The sequence below is a fragment of the Arvicola amphibius genome, chromosome 4 (assembly GCF_903992535.2).
Source record: "Arvicola amphibius chromosome 4, mArvAmp1.2, whole genome shotgun sequence".
Taxonomy (NCBI): Eukaryota; Metazoa; Chordata; class Mammalia; order Rodentia; family Cricetidae; genus Arvicola; species Arvicola amphibius.
The window spans coordinates 55,229,638-55,253,103 of record NC_052050.1 but is presented as its reverse complement, the minus strand read 5'-3'; the positions used below and the strand labels follow the sequence as shown (position 1 = coordinate 55,253,103).

Below are 23,466 nucleotides of genomic sequence, written 5' to 3'. Positions count from 1 at the left end.
TTCCATGTCTCAGAGAACTTGGAGCAGGTAGGAGGAAGCACAAACATTGAGCTGGAGGAAGAGGCAGAATCACTCACAGCTCTTTCATTCAAACTGGGAGAGAGGAGGAAAGTTAAGACTCAGAAAACAAATGAAATGCAAAAGGTCCTAGAAACTCTTGGAACTTGGCAGACTCACATAGTCTTGAGGGATAGAAAAACAGTAACAACTGCTCTCCACAGCAGGCTAACTGCCTCAAAGATAGACAGAGAACACCAAGGATGCAGCTTTCCTAAGAGCTAGGGTAGGGCTTTTCTCTCCTACAACTGTCCAAGTCCTCCTACTCCTCTAATCAATCTCTCACCTTCTATGTCCCTATAAGCAACTCCAACAAATACGCTATCTCACTAAGCTGGGCTTGGGTAGGATCCTTTCTTTGGTCTGTCATTGGTGCCCTACTTCGGGTAAATGTTTGTTTGCATCTCCCTGGAAAGATTACACAATACACAGTATTCACCAAGGGCAGACATACCTAACCCACATATGGTAGGGAAGGGCTGAGCTGTAGGGCTGCTGATACTGTCAGAGAAACCTTGTCCTTCCCACTAAGCACCTAAGTTCTAGTTCAACAACACTGAAGCAAAAATCCAAATAAGTGGCAAGTCCTGGATTAAAAATAGTTGAATAAAACAGAAAAAGCAAAGAAGCAGAGTTGAGGGTAGAAAACAATGAGACAAATTAGGCAGATCATCAACAAAAAGAAAATGTCTGAAGCCTTAACATTCACACTATCACACCATTTGCAGTCTGGTACAAAATCCAACCTAAACAACTGGCCTGTTTTCCTTTTTGGGGTAGCTAGCTCCCCAAACAGAGGGCTGCAACACCATCATAATACCCATATCCTAGACAAGCAGGACTTACTGTGGGAAGACCTGGGTGGATGATTCATGGCCGTCTTCCTTCTCATAGTTAGCAATCAGTTCAGGTCACCATACACATGTGTCAGGCCATGAGTGTGAGTTACTGTATGACACTTCGTTGGTCCTTTCTCATCTCCTCCCACATCCCAGGAGCTGCCTTGTCTTTGACTCTGATTTACCTATAGCTGTAGGTGTTTCTTCCACACCTGAATTTCTCTAACCCTAACTAAAAAATATAATCCTAATAACTTCTTCATAGACTGGGTTCAAACCTTGAAATTTACCCACTACAATCAACCCTTGTGGACAGCAATGCAGAGAACCTTCTCTAGTTAAAGGACAGTAATATCTTGTTTCACTTCATGATTACCCCACCATCAAGGAAAATGGGTCAGTGCCCTCAAAATTCACTGCTGTGCTGGTCACAATAGCCACAAATGAAAACACTTGCACATCGCCAGCTAAGAAGTAGATAATGAGAATGCAGTGTATTCATACTGGATCCTATTCATCCCATTCATTACATACAAAAGAATGCAATCCTGGTCATACAGGAATTGTTGGAGCTGAAGGCCAGCCAGTTGTGCAGGCCCCCTGCATAGTTTCAACTAAAAAAAGTTTCTCTCAGAAGCTGAGAACACAGTAGTGGATACTGGAGCAGTGATGGACAAAAGAGAGCCAAGAGCAAAGGTTAATCAATAGTTTATTACTATAGTTGGAACTTATTTATTTATTATATATACAATATTCTGTCTGTGTGTATGCCTGAAGGCCAGAAGAGGGCACCAGACCTCATTGCAGATGGTTGTGAGCCACTATGTGGTTGCTGGGAATTGAACTCAGGACCTCTGGAAGAGCAGGCAATGCTCTTAACCGCTGAGCCAACTCTCCAGCCCCTATAGTTGGAACTTTTAATACACTATTTTATTGCATAGAAATTAACATCTTAATAGAAAAGGTGCTGTATATTTCAAGAAACTAGTTTGCATCCACCATTTTAAAAATAATTAAGGTAATTGGTATTTTTAAATGAATTTAAGCACTGTGTGTGTACTTGTGTGTTGTGACATTTCCTCATTATGACTTTTTGTTTTTATAGATCTACTCTAGAATTTTTTAATTTTAAAATGTTAATGAGACATTAAATAAATGTTATTTGTAGAGAGTATTCATCACAGTCAAGAGTTGACTGCTGCCCTCCTTTTATAGCACTTCAGGAGATCTTACTGCCAACAATGATTTCTCCCCAGAAAGCTATGGCCCAATCATCATAGCATGGGTTGACAAACAAATGGTATTAGTCACATTCAATAATGAGCAACAGCTCTTTGTCCAGTGTACAATTAAAGCTTTGAGATTAAAACTGTCCACATCTGTCTGCTAACACATCAGGAACTGTCTAAAGACACATTTTACATGTTCCTTGTTGACTCTAATTTATTACACCTTAGTCAATTTTCATATTAGGTCTTTGAGATAATTATTTTAGGTAACTAAGAAGACACCTTTCAGCCATTTCTTATACACAGCAAAATCAATCTGGGAAAAGGCATTCTCAAAAGGAAAAATAAGGAATTGTGACATAAAAAAAATTCCAGTTCACTTTTGTAATGCTATTCCAAGTAAATTCTGAAGATGATTTATATGGTAGACATAATTTTAGTGAAGTAATCTTTCTCCATAGTATCAAAATACATATTCAAATGCTAGCATTGAGCTTCTTCAGGAAATGTTTCTCAGTTAACAACAATAAAAAGTTATTCACTGTGTGGCTCATCTCCCTTGAAATATAACACACCAAATCTAACTCATTCTTAACCACTCATTACTTCTATATAATTATGCTGTCAGGGTGGTCTGTGTGCCTACATGATGACATGTGACAAAAGACTCTGTTTTTCCAAAGAGATCAACAATAAATATGTTTAAAATTCTACAGCAGGTGACATTTATCATTCATCAACTGGTATCAAATTAACACACATTGATCTTATTCTTCCAGTATTAATGATGTCATGGAATCCAATGATACTTGCTCATCTATATCAAGTTATGCCTTACTGCTATCCTCTCATGTACCAAACTGTCGTGTGTGCTCAATTACTTAAGAGAATAAACAGAGACAGTTCAGCTAGGAAGGGTACATTTGACAGCAACAGGTGTAGGTTCCATAAGTGCTCCGAGCACCTCATAGGAGTTGGAGTTCACATTAGCACTCCAATGGAGTCCTCAAACCAGTCACTGGTATTATAATAGTATCTATTACATATATATTATAAGTGTTGGACAATAATTTAATATTTTCACCCTCAAAATGTGAGTAGCTATTATACAGTCCCAAATATGATCAAAATAATCACCAAGAAATATCAAAATAAGTGCTTTCTTTTCCTTTAAAGACTTTTACTCATTTTAATGTTTATCCGCATTACTAAATAACATATGGTGTTGATCATCACTGATGAAGTACATTCAGCTCAAAAAAAAGTCAGTAATAATATTTAAAAGTACTTTGCCTCATACTTGAGCTATCCACGAAACTTTCCCTTAAGACCCCATCAACGGAAGCTGGATGCCACACGCAGACAGTATAAGAACGTAAGGACAATAGAGTATTCATCAGAAGCATCTAAATCAAATGACTTTCTTCCTCCTTATACTGCAGGAACACAAGGATACAGAATCCATTCTAAGAACATTTTATTTTGATGCATACTCTAGAGCAGAGGTCCCAGTCTGTGCATTTTTAGGTCTTTGAGACATGGGAAATTTCATGAATGTACACACTTCTTCCTACCAAAAGCAACTTTCTCTCCATGTTGTAAAAATAAGGTCAAAAATAAGAAACTGGAGAGAAATATAAAATGTTTCCTCAACACTAATCTAGCATTATCCTAATATGACCTAGTAGTTAGGAAACACTGAGCACTGGAGACAAACACCATCAAATAAGATGTTGCCTCAACAGTCCTGATGGCATTAAAGTATTGTGAGACAGATCCACTATAGAGATTAACAAGATTAAGTTAGACTACCTGCAAAGCCACTCTCAAATGTTATAAACTGAGATGTTATTTGTTCCTATAGCTATTTTAAGTTTAGTGAGAGTATGGCCACATGTTTTTTTTTTCTTTTAAAAAATACCCCCGAATTGGTGATGTGCCTTGAATATCTTAAGCAGAACACAATACTTTTTTAAACACTTGAACAGACAAAGTACAGTTATGCAAATCAATTAAGAGTGACAAACACTACCACTTCATCACAGGTACACTCCACTTTTGGCCTTTTTTTGTTGGGGGGGGAGGTAAATGAACAAATTAAATGGCACAATACAATAAGGACAGAATGTGACAGTATCATCACAAGGTATGCATTTATATACAACTTTTAAACCAGGGAACAGGGCAGTACTGAGTAGAGATGGAATAAACCAACAGAAGCCGAGCCGGTCAGGACCGAGTAAGGTTGAGGTTAGTGGCAACAGCATGTGTGTGGTTTCCAGGAAACCTTCAGTATGACTGCTGTTAGCCCTAGCCCCGCACCTTGCCCAGCCCAGTGTGCTGCTTCTTCCTCCAGCTCCCGCCTGGCCTGGCTCAGAGCAGCACTGCCCTGCTCCCAGGGGTGTGGTGGCCCAGCCTGAACTCACCTTGGCAGTGAAGGAGCCAGAAGTTTAAAACCTGTTAATGCATTATGGCAAAAGTGCAATGAACATGCACACTTCACACACTCACATTCCAGAGCAAGAAAACACACAACCTGTAAGACAACCTCTACACAAAACACTCTCAGTGAAAGCAGAGACAGAATCTTTAACACCCATTATTACCACAAAGGTAAGAAAAGAGCAGTGGTGTTGGTGCCCCACAAAATTTCAGCTAATGGATTAAAGTACCAAAAGTAATCATGGCATCACCTACTTTAACTGCCATTATCTGCCCACTTGGTTTGTGGACCATTTTGTTGACAGAACCATAAGCTCCTCGTCCAATTTCTCCAAGGTCTTTCAAGTCCTCTGCAGTGAAATCCCAGTGTTGTTCAGGGGAGATCTTCAGTTTTCCTGATGACTCAATGCTGTGTGTTCTCAGTCTCTCTCTGTTAAAATATTGGGAAGCAATTTTTCCACATTTTAAATAGGTTTTAACTTTTTTTTTTCTTTTAACTAGCACTGAGTATGGTGTGGGAAAGTTCATCAGCTCATAAGGACACAAGCAGCATAACCTCCAGTTCTGGAGCTGTTTGCATCATCTTGCTTTATACACACTGAATTTTGGTAAAATACATTTAGGTATCCCGAAGGCGCAGCTTCAAAGACATTCATACAATCCAATATCCTTTTGCTGATGAAACTAAGACTATCTACCAGTTTTTATTATTCAATAGTAGGCCCTTTTTGAGCCTATAAAACTGCCTTACCAAGCAAGAGTACCAGCATTGAGTACTCATTTCTACAAAATGCTTATCCTATCATATCCTCTAGTTGGTAAAGCGGTTTCCAAAATTTGCTGTACCAGTTCTAAACTCCAAAGGCCAGGAAGTACCTGTAGCAGTTAAAGAGTGTATGGAATAAGTTGAAAGCAGCATTTCCAAGTATTCCCAGTAGTTTTAGCAACATGTGGGAATGCATACTTTAATATACTATCCTGTTCTTGTTTACACCATGTTGAAGTGGGGAAGAGATAAAGTGCCAGCTTAAAACTAAAAGGAAGCCTTACTGTCTTATTCAAACCTTCCAACCTCTGTTCAACAACAGGAATAACGGGCTGGAAAGGGAGTTGGTTACTAGAAAAAGCAGAGGTCAGTCACACTGCATTAAATACCACACCCAAATCCCAACACAGAAACCAGTTTTCTTTCTCCTCTCCCTCTCCCCACATATGAGAATAAGCTGTATCAACCTAGAAAGTGCAATACATACAAACAGACCATTGAATATCAACTAACTAGTTTTCAATTTCATACTAAATTACCAGAATCTGTTTCAAAGTCTAGCCTTGTGATGTGAGCAAGGAAGGTTTCAGGCTCAGTTATCTATTTTGTTCTTGCAAAACTCTGGAATGCTTCCTCCATTTTGTAGAAATTGTTTCCTGTGGCTAGCTGTAAGGGCCTCAAAAATTTTAGAATGCTAAAAATCTCTTTTTCCCAACAACTGACTGTTGTTGATAATAACCAGATTCAAAGGTATAGTTAAAAGCTTTGTATATTTTATCTAAATAACTTAGGGAAGCCGTGCTCCAAATAAGAGGGTCTAACACTGCAGGCTTGAGTCCTGAGTCAGTGGCTTCCACTCACTCAACTGCTTTCATTTGCACCCCTGCCTTGGCAAGGCCAGCTTCCAGTGACAGAATCTGTCCAGCAGCCAGGGCCAAGTGACCACTTCAGTCCTGATGAAACCAGCACTGATCTCCAAAGAAAGAAAATATATTCAGGGATAACAAAGATTTTTCTCAGGAATCTTCTTCCTGAAGTAGACAGAATAAGTCAGAAAATACTCTAACATAAAGAAATTCTATTTAGAATGACCACTGCTCTATAATCATTGGTAATACCAGCTCTATGGCCTGTTTTAATTATTGATGAAGCACAGCACTGGCCGAACAGTAAAGCTAGCTAAAAAAAAGTTCATTGAAATTACTTGTAAACTGGAAGCAATATTTTAAATATTCACTAACATGAGGCCCACATGGTTCCCAATACCTTTTCCCTCCTGGCCTCAAGCTGTTTTCAGGTTTTTTGTTTTGGTAAAGATCATGGGATACTACTTCATGGCTAGATGCCACATGCATTTGCTACCATCCTTGAGAACGGAAATGAATACACCTCTCTTATATAAAAGCATGGAATATCAACAAGCATAATGCTCTATAATTTTAAGGGAAAATTTTAGCATTATGGAATCTCTCTGCTAATGGTTTAGTCAGCTGTATAGTTTTGAGATTAACCCCTATTTTCTTTTTGAAAGTGAACAGTTAAGAAGCTAAGAGATACAAAATATCTTATTGAGCTAATAAAATGCCCCAAATTTGGTAAAGCCACCAGATATTCAACTTTTTGAACACACTGACAAATCACAGAGAACATTCTATGGTTATGACATCACCACACCATGTTCCCACAACCTTCACTCATACTAGGCCAATGAAGTTTCCAGGAAAACAACCTTTAGCAGCTTCCACATAAAAAGCCAAAACTTAATGGCTTCCAAAGAATAATAAGTGTAATGCTAACTTAAAAACCCTGCATGAACCCAACCATGAACTCTAGCTGTCAGTCAATTTCTGCCCTAGGGGCTGTGGTAGTGTGAATGAAAATGGCTTCCATAGGCTCATATATTTGCATGTTTGATTCCCACTTGTTGAGACTTTCTTTGTAGAAGGATTAGGGGGTGTGGCCTTGTTGAAACAAGTGTGGCATTACTGGAAGAGGTGTGTCACTATGAGAGAGGTTTCAAAAGCCCAAACCAGGCCCAGTCTTTCTGTCTCCTGTCTGTGGATCAGGATGTAAGCTCTCAGCTACTGCTCCAGCACCACACCTGCCTGCCTGCCTCCATGCTCCTTACCATGATGGTCATGGACTGATCCTCCGAAACAGTAAGCAACTCACCAGTTAGATGTTTTACTTTATAAACTGCCTTGGTCATGGTGTTTCCTCACAGCAGTAAAACAGTACTAAGACAACAGCCTAAGAAAGAAAGCCTATAAAAAATAGAAAACATGTCTATTGGGAAGCTTGGCAAGGGAGCCAGCATTAAGGTTCAGTGGGTAAAAGCACTTACTGCTAAGCCAAACTACCCTGGTTCAATCCTTAGATCACACATAAGAAGGAGAAAACAGATTCCCACAGGTTGTCCTCTAACCTCTAAAAGCATTATGCACGCACACACACACTGAAAAAATGAAAAAAAAAACATAGAAAATATGTTAGGTTCAGCTCTTATGACCGTACTCTTGAAGAGGAAGAAGTTCCCTAGACTCAAAGATAATCCCTTTCTTGGGAAAACCAAACAAACAAAAAACTAACCTGTTTTATCAAAAAATATCTCTCCAATAGCCTTCATGTTCTCTTCTCAGTTTTCTACAAATCACCCAACGCTGCCTTTGGTTAATAATCCAAAATGTCCCAATTGTATTACTAAACTGAAAAACTCAGCCATGAGTAACCACCATGCTGCCCAGCACCTATTCTCTTCTCCATCCTTCCTACATGAGGCAGTAATGCTATATGTCCTGATTGCTTATGAACTAAATTGTGTTCCCTCTCAAAATTCATACAACAAAGAAATCCCTGAAGTGACTATATTGAAAATAGGTCTACAAAGAGTTAACCAAGGTTAAAGAAAGGTGGAGGGTGGAGCCTATTTCAACAAAACTGGTCTTGTAATAGAAGACACCAGAGAGCTTGCTTCATTCCCACACGCATGAAGAAAAGAGGTCCTATGAGCAGCCAATGAAATGGTGCCACCTGGAAGCCCTGGGAAGAGACCGCAGAATGGAACTATCTTGCTAGGAACTTGATCTTGGACCCTCTACAATTGTGAGAGATGGTTTCTGCTATTTAAGCCATAGTCAATGATTTAGTTTTAGTTTTTAAGCATGCCAACCTAAGATACCAACAACCCTTGCAGTTAGAAGTGGTAAAAAGGAACACAGCACTTAAAAGGAGCTAATACAACTCCTTCCCCTCCTCCTTGTTGCACCAGGCTCCTTCAAAGCCCTTGAGAATGGAAACATTATCTTCAGAATGACAGGGTGATCAGAAATGCACTCTAGGCTTCACCTGTGAAGCCTACTCTAAATGAAACTATGGGAAGGGGAAAGGAAACTATGAGGTTTATGCCATTATCCCTGTACTTAATGTCTGTATGCACGCAAATTTACTCTGAACTAATAAAGTCCCTAATGTTATTTTATCTCTCAAGAGTTGGAGAGTCCCATATCCCCAGCATCTGGCACAAGAACAGACAGATCAACAGGAAAGTTCACTCACCATATAGTGGCTGGCAGACAACAACCCCAAACATATTCAAACCCACAGCAATTCTAGCCAAAAGCGCTGCCTTGAATGGAATCCTCAACTCAAGTATCTCTGGCTTTTTAGAGACCTAAGTCTTTAATCTAATAATTCTCGGTTCCTAAAAAAAGAACAAAAACACATACATACTCACATAGAGAAAAACTGACACACTTCACAAAGGTTGGAGAGCATACAAGATTATAAGCAGGACATTTGATAGCAGGCTCAAATCCATTCAATACAGGCCCCTGTGCATTAATGCACAGAGACTAAAATCTGAAATCACAGACTTACCTTGTCATAAGAAAATCTGCAAACTGTCCCTCTTGATCCTATAAATTTGTACTGAAGTCTTTTCAGATTATTTAGCTTTTAGACAGATACAGCCAACCTGTCCATTTACTATTTAAAACTATGTCTAAGGTAACTGTAGTCTTTTCACTGACCCACACAGAATCTATAATTTCCCAAAGTCTACAGATTTATAAAAACAAAGAACAATGACATTAAGTTACAGAACATTAATCAGACCACAACCTGAGAAAAGTTGTGTTTCTTTATTTATTGGCTTGTTTGTTTTTTGAGACAGGGTTTCTCTGGGTAGCCTCAGTTGTCCTGGAACTTTCTCCATAGACCAGTACAAAGGTGGTCTTGAACTCATAGAGATCTGCCTGCTTCTGCCTCCCAAGTGCTGGGACTAAAGGCATGTACCAGCACCACCAGGCAAGATATTGTATTTCTATCTCTCATATCTGATAAAGCTGCCCAGGGATTTCTATACAGGTGGGTAGATTTCATGTTGTTTTCTATATGGATGAGTAGACTTCACATTGCTTGTTTCGTTTTAAATACAGTGACACAACCAAGAAGTGACAGGCGGCTCCAGTCACACCTGAAACTTCACACCTGCCCCCTGTTGATACAGTAGTGGTGTCTGCTCTGCAAACTCAGTGGCAAGACAGGTTTCCTAGCCATTCCTATCTAACCAAACATCCTAAGGCAATACCCTTGCCAAGGCTGTATAGGTAGAAAGAGGGAAAACCTCACCACAATTCAGAAAGAAAACTCTTTCTGTTTGTACTTTTCTATACAATGTGCATAAGAAACAAAAACTAGTTTATAAATTTCACTAAAATATTTTAACATGGCAGTCATTAAACAACCACCTGATTTTGGTCAGGGCTGCACAGCATGCTTGCACAGACTTGGCAGAATCAATAACACCCACCAGTCAAGGGCACACTTTGCCTTGTATTCTAATTTGAAATGATACTAAAACCAAGTAAATTTCCTGCCTCTTTTGTGAGACAGGATCTATACAGACTAAGTCTCAAACTCCTGCCTCAGCCCCACAGATATTGGGGTTTCAGGCAAACACCACCAGAGCTGGCTCGAGACTCTTCCTAATTGCACTTTTCTATGTCACCGATGCGCTTGAATAATCCTGTGCTTGCTGATTAATAAGCATTTCTTGCTCTGTTAACTGCCAGAAAGAGCACCACTGAGACCTGCTAGTCCAGGTGTCTGTTTTGTCATTGGTGCTTTGCCTATTAAGTTCTTTATCTAAAACCATAAATTCTGTCTGTCATAAATAATTCCTGATTTGTTTACTTTCTCAATGAACTCAAGAATTTATACATATGTAATCAATTATCTTCCTCTAGTTCTTGGTGTCTGCTGTGGATGTGTGTGGATGCTACATGTAACAAGATCTTACTCTACTGCTGCGTTTCCAGGTTCCTAGGACTCACTCGTCCTCATCTGGCATCCTGTTCAGTCACACTGTTGCTCATTCATCCAAACCTAGTTTCACATTTTGATTTTTCAGTCTCATTGTTATGCTACATTTCTTTTAAATTTTTATATTATTTTTTATGAGAGCTTTGCCTGCATGTATGCGTGCACCACATGCATGCCTAGTGTTCACAAAGGCCAGATAGAGGGCCAAATCCCTTAAAACTGGAGTTATGAACAGTTAGAAGCTACCATGTGGGTGCTGGGAATTGAACCCACATCCTCTGCAAGAGCAACAAGTAGTTAAACACTGAGCCAACTCTCCAACCCCTACAGATTCATTTTTTTTTATAAAGAAAACTAGATATTGTTGGGGCAGGGGAAAGAAACTGCTTTGAATCCTGAGACGTCTTACTAAGAGATAATCTTCCTAAAAGCCACCAAGATGTTTTCTATCTACTCCTACAAATCCTGCTCCCCTATCTGTGTCAATGTAGCACCAAGTTTCCCATTATAAAGCATAGAGAGAAAGACGACTTTCACTGCAAAAAAGACAGGCACACAAAACAATTCTGAAGACACTGGGCATCAGGTATATGTGGTAGTGGGCCCTGTGAATCACAAAAAGCTGCTAGTGTCAGTACTTAGACTACTGCAGGGAAAGGAAATCCAGGAAGGTTTGGCTGTATCCTTGTGTTGAGGGCATGGATATGGGAGTATAGGTAGACCAAGGCAACAAGAATTAAGAAGGCAGAGTCCACAAAAAAAGCATCACATAAACATGCAGATCGTCCCCTACTCCACACCAGTACATGTGAGGAATGACACAAACTGGTGAGATTCCCAGGGCCTAGTGTAGTAACAAGAATATCCACTGCCCCAGTACAAATTACCCCACCTCTAATCTCCTGGCTCTTTACTAACAAAGTCTGAACTGACAGCAGAGGATTCTAAAGCATAAATCCTAATAAAACGACCATAAATTACTATCACTACAATCTCCTACTTCCACCCATAATGCTTTACTCAGGATGACCTCATTTCCCAGGTAAAGTGTGCCCCATTCATTTTTCCCCCACAAAGAAAAAAACTGTTATTTTCTGCCTGGAGAAAAGAATAAGAGGGGACCTGAGATAGGGCAGAGGGGCCGCCCTTCCACAGGCAAACGTGGACACAGTTTTTACTTTGACAGTATCATAACAAGCACAGCTGCCAATGAGAGGTCAGCATAAGAAGCAGCTATGCTGGTCAATACCTGTAAGGCAGCACCCAGGGGGCTGAGGCAAGAGAATCACAGACCAGCCTACAACATACAGCAAGACCTGTCCAGGAAGAGTAAAGAGTTTAGTTAGCACAGCTGTGATCTAGTCCAGAATATATAAGCCTGACTTCATTCTATTTTCTAACAATATTTCTTACCACATACTCATGATTCCAATGAATAAAACCGTTTCTGCATTCACGAGAATTCTTATATTTCTAGGAAACTATTTAGGCTTAAGTACATAATTCAACCATACCACAATGTTTTGGTAAAATGAAATACACATACACACACACACACACACACACACACACACACATATTCATTCCCATGGCCTTCTAACATCTCAACTTGGCATCCAATATGGACATATTTACAGATTAAAGAATTCAACTAGGAAAAAAAAAGGTTTTGTTTTTTTTTTTTTATCTCTGAAAAACTCTCCCTGGAAATCCTGGATTGGGCTTCATGTTTCTCCACTGCACCTATGAATGGAATCAGGTACACTAGTCCTTAGCAGATATTTGATCTATAATCTCAGCAACATTATCAAAAAGTATGGAGTAGCCATTTAGTACTTCCTACTCAGAGTATCTTAACTTGGATCTACTGCTAATCTTTTTTTTCTTGCAATCATCTTCACAGTGTCTCTATCAGGGGTTTCATTTTAAAGTGTTCAGATAAGGCTATAGGCATTAACCCATCAAATTAAAATGCAAGACGGTTTTCTCTCTAGGGCAACATCCGCACTGGAAGCCCTAGTTTGATTTTGATTCTTTACCATATGTACTCATCTTTTTTCAATCAGGCACCCAAATACAGTGACTGAGATTTCCAGGCATAACAGGGGCAGACACCTTATCCTGACTGTGGCTCACAAATGTGCCCACATAGGAAGAAAGAAGCATTGGAGACCTCCCAACCTCAGACATCACAGCACAGACATCCCAGCAAAAGCCGAGCCTCAGGCTCTTAACTAGCATGTTCCTTCAACACCACCATCTACCATTTGCTTACTTGGTACTTCCTCTCAATCAGTTTGTTTCCAGTGGCACAGCCATGAGTATCATCCCTCATAACTCAGATTCTTGCCTTGGTTCCAATATTTTTTCATTAAAACTCCAAATGTGTTTGTTACTGTTTGGAGTTTGAAAGATGAGAGCTGAGGAAAGACATGAAGAGATGAGAGGAGGACATATGAAGATTCTGTCTGTCTTCCTAAGTCACCTGAACTCTGGGGCTCTCCCTCTAGAGCGTGCTAATGCTCCCCTCCTCCCCACTGCTGTTCATACCACAAGGCCATGCTCGATGGTTTAGATGGCCTCATACTTGAAGAGTGAGTCCAATATCTTCTCCAATAGTTCAAGTCTCCTGCAGAGTGAATTCTTCACAGGTGTCCAACAGAAACTGGCCAGGAACTAACTAGTCTTAACACAGAATGTAGTTTAAGAAAACAAAACTCAGTTCTTTTTGTTTTTCTAATAATCCCCTATGCGTATCTATCCAGAACCTCAACTGTTACCTTTTCTTTACAAATCCAAAGTAGTAGAAGCACTGGGAGTGGTGGCATCCACGTTTAATCTCAGTACTAGACAGGCAGGGGATTTATGGGTTTAAGGCCAGTCTGTGTACATAACAAATTCCAGGCCAGCCTGAATTATATGGTAAGACTCTGTACTAAAATAAAACAGACAAACAAACAAAAGAATCTTGCTATTCATATACATGTTATAGCTTTTTAGACATTTCAGACACAATGACTTTCCTTAAAGGAGACAGAGAAAGAGGAGGTGGTAAAATAGAAAAAAAAGGCAGAGATTATAGCTCCTTTGAGACAAGGCCAGAAAAGCCTGGAACAACCAAAAGGAGGAAGAGAGGGTGGAGGCTTCTCTAGAGCCTGACTGAGATGCGTGGCTCAGTCAACATCTTCATTTTCCATTTTTGGCCTCTAGTACTATGAGAGAATAAATTGCTATTGCTTTAAGGTATCAACTCTGTCACAATTAGTTATAACAGACATAAGAATAGATTATGAGTCTCAAATTTTTCTGTACAGAAGCAGAGAGTAATTACTTCAGGCTTCACAATACAGTCATTGCAATACAATCTCTGCTGTAAACATGCTGCCAGATCATCGTGGCTGTGCTACAATTAAACTTCACTTACAAGATGAACCCGGCCAGGAGCATGCTGATGAATGCTGCCTGGTTACCATTTAAGCACCTAAATCACTGTGTATATTCATTCCTAGATCCCTTTTCTCTTTTAAATTCTAATCTTATACTGTAAGAAACCCTAATTATCTACTCAGATCCTACAGATTTATTTCCAGAAATTAATCCCTAAATACATTTTGGGGTTTTTTTGTTTTTTGTTTTTTTCTTAAAAATCTTGCCCCCACATCAGCAGGATTAGGGATCTGTTAACCTTTTCCAGGTTTTCTTATCATTTAATTAAGAGCACTAAGAAGGCAGCAGACCTTCTTATTAGTGTGGTGGGTGCCTCTCTTAGCTACTGTCTTTCAGCAGGTAATAGTAATTACCTTGATGGATTTCTTGCTCACAATAAAAACCTGATTTATTTCTCAAACATGCTGATGCTTTTCCTTTAAAAAGCAAATCGCACCTTCTGTCAAGGCCAACCTCCCCTAAAAGCCTTTCCTTTTCTACTGAAGCAGAAGTGTGCTTCCCTGGCTCCTTGCCCCCTTCTAAGACATGCACTTACCTATTTCTCTCCCTATGGTACCAAGCAGATCCTCCTTTCCAAATCACTTTTTCCTTTTTGTCTTTAAGCAAGAGCCAGGATGTACACAATGCTTCAAAGTTGTTTTACTCTCAGAGTTCACACACACACACACACACACACACACACACAAACCTGCCAATCTTCCTTAGACAAGAAAATAAACATGCACATATCCTGATCCACAGCAAATGCTCCTCCCTGCTTACGCTGTGAAGCTCTCTAGATGAATACTGTGCATCCTTCTGCAATGCAGCTCTGTTAATTCCGGAAATTTCCACAGTAAACTCAGCCTGTCGGTTACCATGGAAACTGCCTGCTTCCTGGCACTACTAACAAAATGAGTGTCTTTCCCTAGACCTAAGAGGCAGCAAAAGGAAAATTTGTAAAAAGTCACCAAAAAATTTGCTCAAACAATCCAATTAGAAACACTCACATTCTAAGGTTTTTAGTCAGAAAGAATTAAGAATCTGGTGCACTGTAGACACCTATAACCCTAGCATTCCGGAGGCTGCAGTAGGAGGATAGATGCCCTCAGCCAATTTGGGCTAAATAGTAAGATTCTGTCTCTTGGAAGGATTGGAAGGAGGAAGAAGGGACAAACTAGAGAAATCTGCAATAGTTGGGCCAATACTGATTTAAGATGGAAATTTGTCTTTAAGGAAGAGTGATATTAAAAGAGGATGAGGCAAATATTTATGTTTATATACTGCTGCTACAGCCAGTGTATCTGCTAAGAACTGGCCGTCTACCAGCTATACTAACGCTTAACACTACAGTCATTTCCCTGGGCTGTGCTTCATACAAAGGAAGATGAAGCTAACAGGCTATATGTTTCTAACCCCTATCCCCACCACAGCACTTAAAAGGGTACCTAAGGAATTTCACTAAAGACTCTCTTGGCATTACACATTACTAATTAGTCCCTTCCCAACTGCTTCCTTGAAAAATGCTGGGTTTCTATGACATCACACACAACCAGTCTGCCTTCCACCTCTCAAGCACCTTTTCTTATTCTCTGCATGTTCCTTAAGCCTCTACTACATTTCTTTAGTGTTTGGCCCTATGTGCAATTTTCTCACCAAAATAAAGCCCTATCTTCTTACTAGGGAACTTTATTATCAATATCCTGACGACTCTCAGTTTCTTTTAAATCTCCAATTTAGCACCTTGTCAGGTCCATGGATGTGACCAGGTTACATCACACTCCTAGCTACTCAGATACCTTTGTGGCCATGATGGAGCAAAATCCTCTTAAAGCACAAGTCAGAATCAGTCCACCCTCTTAAGCTACTGCTGTCACATACTGTGTCACAGTGAAAAGTTGACTGTATAATATTCTGCTAGCTACTAAGTTTTTCCAGAAGAACATATATTATACTTATTTTAGAAAAGAAGTAGCAACAGCACAGAGCTTACTATTTTACAATTTTCTGTATTAATAAAATATATATTCTTTTTTTGGTTTACTGTGACACGGTCTCACTATGTAATTCTGACTGTACACTCATTACATGGACCAGGCTGACCTTGAACTCATCCACCTGCCTCTACCTCCCAAATGCTGGGATTAAAGGTGTGTACCACATCTGACCAAAATGAATACTCTTACCTAAAGCATGTATTAATATTTTTAAAGATGATATGTTCAGCCTAAATGGTAAGATAAGCATCTATGTTAAAAGAATGTGATTTTGTTGTTGTTATTATTTATTGAGACAGGGCCTCGCTATGCTGTCCAGGTTGGCCTTTCTCTTGGGCACAAAGGAACTCCCATTTTGGTTTCTTTAATAGTTGGAACTGTATGCCCAAGACCACATCTGACTAAAAAAAATTGGTCTGAGAGCAGAGTAAAGAAAAGTCTCCAATGTTATCTAAATGCAGACAACCACTCAGGCATACACTATACTTGGCATGACGCAACAAATGCTCGTGTAGACCGAGTACCAGATAATACTTGATAACAACTTGATAAAAATTTTTACTCAGGCTTAATGCTCTTGCAGAGGACTTGTATTTAGCTCCCAACACCTACATCAGGTAGCAACCACCTGTAACTCTAGTTCTAGGGGATCGATGTCCTCTTCTGGCCTCCACAGGCACCAGTCCCCATATAGTGTACATAAACTTACACAAGCATGCCTACATATATGCACATAAAGCAAATAAATAAATTTTAAACAAATCCCTCTACAGTTGGGTCTGCCCAATGGTAGAAACTTTAATAGCAGTTTTTAATGCCCTAGATAAAATTACTAGTGCTGCTATATAAATTTAGAAAATAAATCATTCTAGGTTTCTTTCAAATATCCTAGTAAGGTAAACTGAATGAGAAAAACTGACATTTGTCACATACTTTTCTATTAGAATAAGAACTGAATTCAACCAACACTCATGTTCATATATTTATCACCAAATATCATGACTGTTGAAATGTATGCTTTGAGAAAAAAAACAGAAAACCACTTCTACTGTTGAGTAGAAATAAATAATCTATCCATATATTATTACTGTTCTGCTTCTTTACATTACAGTACCATTTACATAGAGTGAAACATCCAAATCATAACCATGCAGTACATTAAGTTTTAGCAAATTCATACACACTAGGTATTCCGAGATTTTACAAAACAGCCTGTTACCCTACATGGTTCCCAAGACAAGAACTATTCTGATCTTAACCACTATCATTGATTTCAGCCTTGCCAACTCTGGAATTTCAGGCAGATGAACCAAATGGTGTGTGCTCTTAGCTTTGTCTTAGCAGTTGTGGATTCATATATGCTTATGTGGATCAGTAAGTTTTATTGCATTCTAGTAAGACAAAATTTATTCATTAATTTTCCCATTATCAGACATCTGTATTCTTTCTAGTTTTGGAAACCACAATAAACAGTTAGTATGAGTGTTCAAAACCAAATTTTAATAAAACATTTTCACCCTAAGCAACAAAACACAAGGCTAGGTCGTGTTTAAATTCATAAGAAACTACAAAGGAGTTTCCTAAAGTAATTGAATCCTTTTCTATTCCCTCAACAATATATGAGAATACTGATACCATCCTTTTATTTGGGCCATTCTGGCAGGTAAGCTACATTATTCTCATTTCAATATATCTCTTCTGATTACTAATGTTAAACATATCTTCTCTTTCCATGCATTTATTACTTATCCCTAAGGTTCTTTGTAAAATGTCCACATAAGCCTAAAACCCATTTTTTGAATGGGATCATTTGTTCTGAGTAATTCATTATATATCTGAAAGTTCTTTGTCAGGTAAATGCGGAGTATTTTCTCACTGTATGACTGGCCTATGTACTTTCCTAAGAAACTTCTGGTAAGCATAAACATTATCATCAGTGAAGTTCAATTTATCTTTGGTGGCAATTTACACTACTAAGCATGTTCCTTTGTGTGTCAATTAAGTCTTTGCCTGTGCAAGATAAATACATGAGGATGTTTTCCTTTATAAGTTAAATGGAATTTCTATTTTACCCTTTAGGACAATGCTGTATCTCAAGCACATAGTGTTAATTAGGAATCTGGGTTCATTCTGTTATAGATCTCATCCCTGTGTGTTCCATCATCATAAAAGGTCTATCCTTTTTTTTATCTGGAACTGTACAGGCATCTTAGACAAAAATTAACAGATTGTGCATGTGTGCTCATGTGCTGAACTTCCTATTCCATTTTATTAATGTATTTATCTAACCATAATACCATTCTTCTACAAAGCTTTAGCTATTGTATCTTCATAATAAACCTTGAAATCAAGTAATTTACATCCTTCACCTTCATTACTTTTTATAAGAGTATTTTCAGTATTCTATATCCTTTATATTAACACATAAATTATGTAATAGAAATGGCTCTGTGTGTGTGTGTGTGTGTGTGTGTGTGTGTGTGTGTGGTGTTAAGGTTACTAAGTTATTCCTGAGTTGAATTAATAAATGAATATGATAAGAACAGATAGCCTAGTAATACAATACTTCCCAATTCAGGAATACAGCATTGTTTGTGTGCATGTGCAGTGTGTGTGTTAAGGTTTTAAGGGTGTTCCTGAATTGAATTAATAAAAGTGATGAGACACCTTAGTAATACTGTACTTCTCAACATAGGAATACATGTTTTTGTGTGTGCATTCATGTGTGTATACCAATATATGGCAGTGGGGATAATAGAGGGCTTGACACATGCTAAGCAAGCACTCATTACTGAGCTACATACATGACTTGTCCAGAACAAAATATCCTGCCCATATATTCAAGTCCTTCTTTCTCTCAGTAATTAATGTACTAGAGAATTCTTAATATATTTTCTTTATATCAATAAATATTTTGTACATTTAAGGCCACTATAATCATTCTAAAATTTTACTTTTCAAATATCTATGTATACTAATAGATGATTATGGAATGAACTGATTTCATTACCCTGACCCCTTGCTTAAGTCATTTAATAATTTTGGTAATTTTTGTACATTAAGATTTTTCTATATATGCAATTACAACACCTGTCTTTAAAAAATTAGTTTGCAATCCAATGTGTAAATCATTTTGTTCAGAGATCACATACATAGCACTGAGTCTTTCATCACTAAATGTACGATAATAAGTACATTTCCTCAGAAGCTACAGATGACCTTAATTAGTTTAATTAAATGTTTCTGATAATTAATGTTGTCAATTACTTTTTGCCTCTACTGAAATGCCCATATTTTTCTCCCCTGGTTTATTAATACAGTGAATTATAAGGATAATTTTCAAATATCCAATCAAGATGAATCCAATTTTGTGTTTATGCGTATTTAACTGTGTTTATTAATGTTGAAGTTCCATGGTCTCCTTTGCTTTATAATGTCCTTGTCTGGTTTCTATCGGTGTTATGTTGACTCCAAAGTTGAGCTAAAAATGTTCCTTATTAGCCGGGCGGTGGTGGCGCACGCCTTTAATCCCAGCACTCGGGAGGCAGAGGCAGCCGGATCTCTGTGAGTTCGAGGCCAGCCTGGTCTACAAGAGCTAGGTCCAGGACAGGCTCTAAAAAAGCTGCAGAGAAACCCTGTCTTGAAAAACCAAAAAAAAAAAAAAAAAAAAAAAAAAAAAAAAAAAAAATGTTCCTTATTCTGTTGTCTAAAAAGTTCTATAAACTTAATACTATCTCTGCTTTTCTTTATTTTATGTATGTATTTATGTATTTGCTGTTGTTTGTTTCTGCCAGAGCCTCATATATATTAGGCAGGATCACTCACAGACATGATACTGAGTTGTGCCCCACACCTTCCCTTTTTTAAAAAAATTTATTTATTAATTATGTATACAGGGTTCTTACTGCATGTAAGCCTTCAGGCCAGAAGAGGGCACCAGATCTCACTACTGATGGTTGTGAGCCACCATGTGGTTGCTGGGAATTGAACTCAAGACCTGTGGAAGAGTAGTCAGTGCTCTTAACCTCTGAGCCATCTCTCCACCCCCACCTTTCTTTTTTTATTTGCTATCAGGAAAACCACCAAGGCCTCACCATTCCTTTGTGAGATGTTTAAAGTATAAATTCAACATTTTACCAGATGAGGGATTTCTTGAGTCAGTTTTGGTTATTTATGTCACTAACTAACTCAACTTGCTAAATTTCTTGAAATAAATTACTGTATTTCTATAGTGATAGCCCCCTTTCAATTTTTACAATGGTAGCTTGGAGGTTTTTGTCTCTTTTATTGGGAGAGGGCATCTTGTCCTCCCATGTGTCACAGGAATATTTTAATGCCCTAGGCATTTATCACTGCTGTTAGTTTCCTTGCTTTAAGGCAGAGTCTAGTTATATAACCCATGCTGAGCACTTGGGTTTTCCAGACTTCTACCTGCCATACAGCAAAAGGGTGTAAAGCACCTCACTTATTTACTTACTAGCCTTTTAGGAACAACTTTTGAAATGGTTGAATATTCTCTACTATTTACCTATTTCATGTCACTTAGAGTTCTGCTATTTTTATTATCTACTTTCTTCTAATTTATAACACTTGAATTCACTCTTTCCTACCTCTTCAATGTTACTTATTAATCTTCTAAAGAGACTTTGTGCCTTGCCTAGGCAGTGAGATACTTAATAAAAAATATTCTTAGGCTTCTTTTTCTGACTCTTTAGAATTTTCATAAATTTCACAGATTGAGTTTAACTGATGCCCATTTCTGGGGGGTAAGGAGGGGTTGACTTAGAAAACATGTAGGGCCAGGCTTCATGGTATACACACAGAATCCATACACTTAGGGAGTTGAGGCAGGACTTTCAAGCCAGCCTGTGCTATACAGAATTTAAAATCATTCCTAAAGCTCTCTCTTAAACTCTCTACCATAACACACACACACACACACACACACACACACACACACACTACAGTATTCAGAGATCAGTTTTCAATGGGAGCACATAATTCTTTCAATGAAAAGATTTAATTTCAGTCTCCTCTAATGACAACTTCTAAATACACATGGAGTATCTTCCCTTTGCTCTTCTAACACCAGTGAACAGATGTTTATGAGAATCAAGCTCACAATATAAAAGAAACTAGGAAAGGAGACAGCACTAGAGAAGAAACAGTAGTTGCCCACAACCTTGGCAGCCGGTTCATTAGGTGTTTGTTATGCTTACTGCTCAGTGATGTAATGCAAGAACCACGGTAATAATAAAGACTGGAATCTGAGTTTTTTTTTTTGTTAACTCTATCTACATGAAAAAAAAAAAAAAGACCTAGCCGGGCGGTGGTGGCGCACGCCTTTAATCCCAGCACTCGGGAGGCAGAGGCAGGCGGATCTCTGAGTTCGAGGCCAGCCTGGTCTACAAGAGCTAGTTCCAGGACAGGCTCTAGAAACTACAGGGAAACCCTGTCTCGAAAAACCAAAAAGACCTGAAAAGTGACTAGAGAATATGAGATGATACTCTTGGACTCCGAGGAAATATCAGTTACCATGTGGTTATCATTTTGCTCCTGACTCAACTGATGTCGAATGGGGTATCCTTACTTAAAGCAAACTGCAATTCCAACAGTATTTTCTTTGCCTGAAGATTGTCAGATAAAAGGCACTTCTTTTAAAAAATTAAATAAAATAAAATAAATTCCCAGAGGAGGAAACTGGGAGATGAGAAAGAAATATGCTGAAAGCTAAATCCAAAAAATCATTTACATCAAATGAAGAAAAAGAAAATACAGGTAACACAGGTATACTACTTGAATATGTACAGTTACCTACTTGACTCAACTGCCCTAGGAAAGTCACCAGCTTTAATAGCATAGTATACAAAGTAATATATTAACTCTTAAACAAGATACTTTGGAAACATCAGTAAATCAAAATTTAGTTGTGGCTGAGTTTTGTGTATCTTCTGACAATCTAAGTTCTGCAACTGTCACTTTGACAACTTCAAATTCAGAAGATATCATTACTAAGTATCTTGTTAATTTAAACTTTATAAGTAATCCTGTGGAAACAGTGTCAGGTCAGGAAAATTCATTCTTATTCAGCACAGTTAATAATGAAACACAAATAAGAAATCTGGTTTTGCCATTTTTATACCCACAGAAAGTCAAAAGCTGCAGTTAATTCTGCCACACCAGCCCCGAAGTAAGCCATGGAAATGGAAACACCGACTTAGACTCCTTAAGAATGTAGACTACAGTGCAGAAGTTTTACAAATTGAACATTCACACTACATGGAAGGCATAAATAAGGAACATCTTTGGAAAGTCTCTAACCTACATTCAAAAGTCACTCTTCTTCAGCTACAAGAACAATAATCTCTAGCAAGATTGAAGACTTTGGAAGCTTTTATAAGCCAACTATGGCAGGAGAAATGGCTATCTAAAGAAAATGTCAAGATAATCGAGAACCCCTTCACAACATACAAAGTCACTGTTATATAAATAAGTTTGGAAAGTTATGATTTTGTATAAGCTTTTTCCAGTTAAATCAAAATCAAAAGTGAACTTTGTCCTGTAGATAAAATTCTTAATGAAGCTATGAAAATGTCCTAATGTTACAAACAATATCCTGTTCTTATAATGCTCATTATAATAAGGGAAACTAGAAGAGGTATTTGACTGAAGAAATGGTTTTATTACTTGATAGTTTTCCTAATTAAAGCTAAAACAGTAAGATCTATTTATAAAAATAACAAAACAAAAATATAGTCAAAATTGCCCAGACTGCATCAATCCTGGTTCTGCCACTGGCATATGACTTGAACAAGCTAGTAACGTGACTCTCAGAGGGCTGGGAATGTGTAGCTTGGGGATAGAGAACTTGCTGGCTTATGCAAGGCCTTAGAGCTCAGTCTAAATACTTGGGGGGGAGAGGCTACTCAGTCCCTAATCTGTAAAATAAGGGCACTTACTGTATCATTAAGTCTATTTCTTGGTAGTCCCTTCCCTTTCTATGAAGATACTTTGCTCAGAAAAGATTTTCTATAAGATGATATACACTTATATAATAGTAGAAGTTGTCTAGAATATTAACTATTATCAATATTCTTTGTGTTGTGTAACCCTTTGGCTTTAATTATATACCTATAATGTAAAGAAAAATATCACTATTAGTATTCCATTACAGTTGAACTCAGCTGTCAGGAAACATGTTTTAAACTTGCAAGAGAAAATATATATATCACATATATGTATGTATGTATATCACATATATGTATGTATATATATATATATAGCTCACTATTGTAATAGTCATCTAAGTGCCTGAACATCATATATTTGTAAAACTGTATTCATAAACCAAAAGTTTAATCTTAAAAATATTTAGAAATCATAGTTTT

At 38.1% G+C, this 23,466-nt stretch overlaps 2 protein-coding genes across 3 annotated transcripts in view; one reads left to right on the top strand and one right to left on the bottom strand.

Annotated features, from left to right (window-relative positions):
• Map2k4 (mitogen-activated protein kinase kinase 4) overlaps positions 1–23,466 on the bottom strand; it is a 96,413-nt gene that overhangs the window by 37,524 nt on the left and 35,423 nt on the right. For both annotated transcript variants that reach the window (XM_038328120.1, XM_038328121.1), the window contains one exon: positions 4,823–4,997. In XM_038328120.1, the coding sequence (XP_038184048.1) occupies positions 4,823–4,997 (175 nt within the window). The remainder of the gene's footprint in view (positions 1–4,822; positions 4,998–23,466) is intronic.
• Positions 21,553–22,567, top strand: Thap5 (THAP domain containing 5). The gene is given in 7 exon segments (XM_038328890.1): positions 21,553–21,661; positions 21,664–21,761; positions 21,764–21,800; positions 21,803–21,891; positions 21,893–21,936; positions 21,938–22,179; positions 22,182–22,567. Coding segments are annotated over 7 exon segments (984 nt in total). The 5' UTR covers positions 21,553–21,573.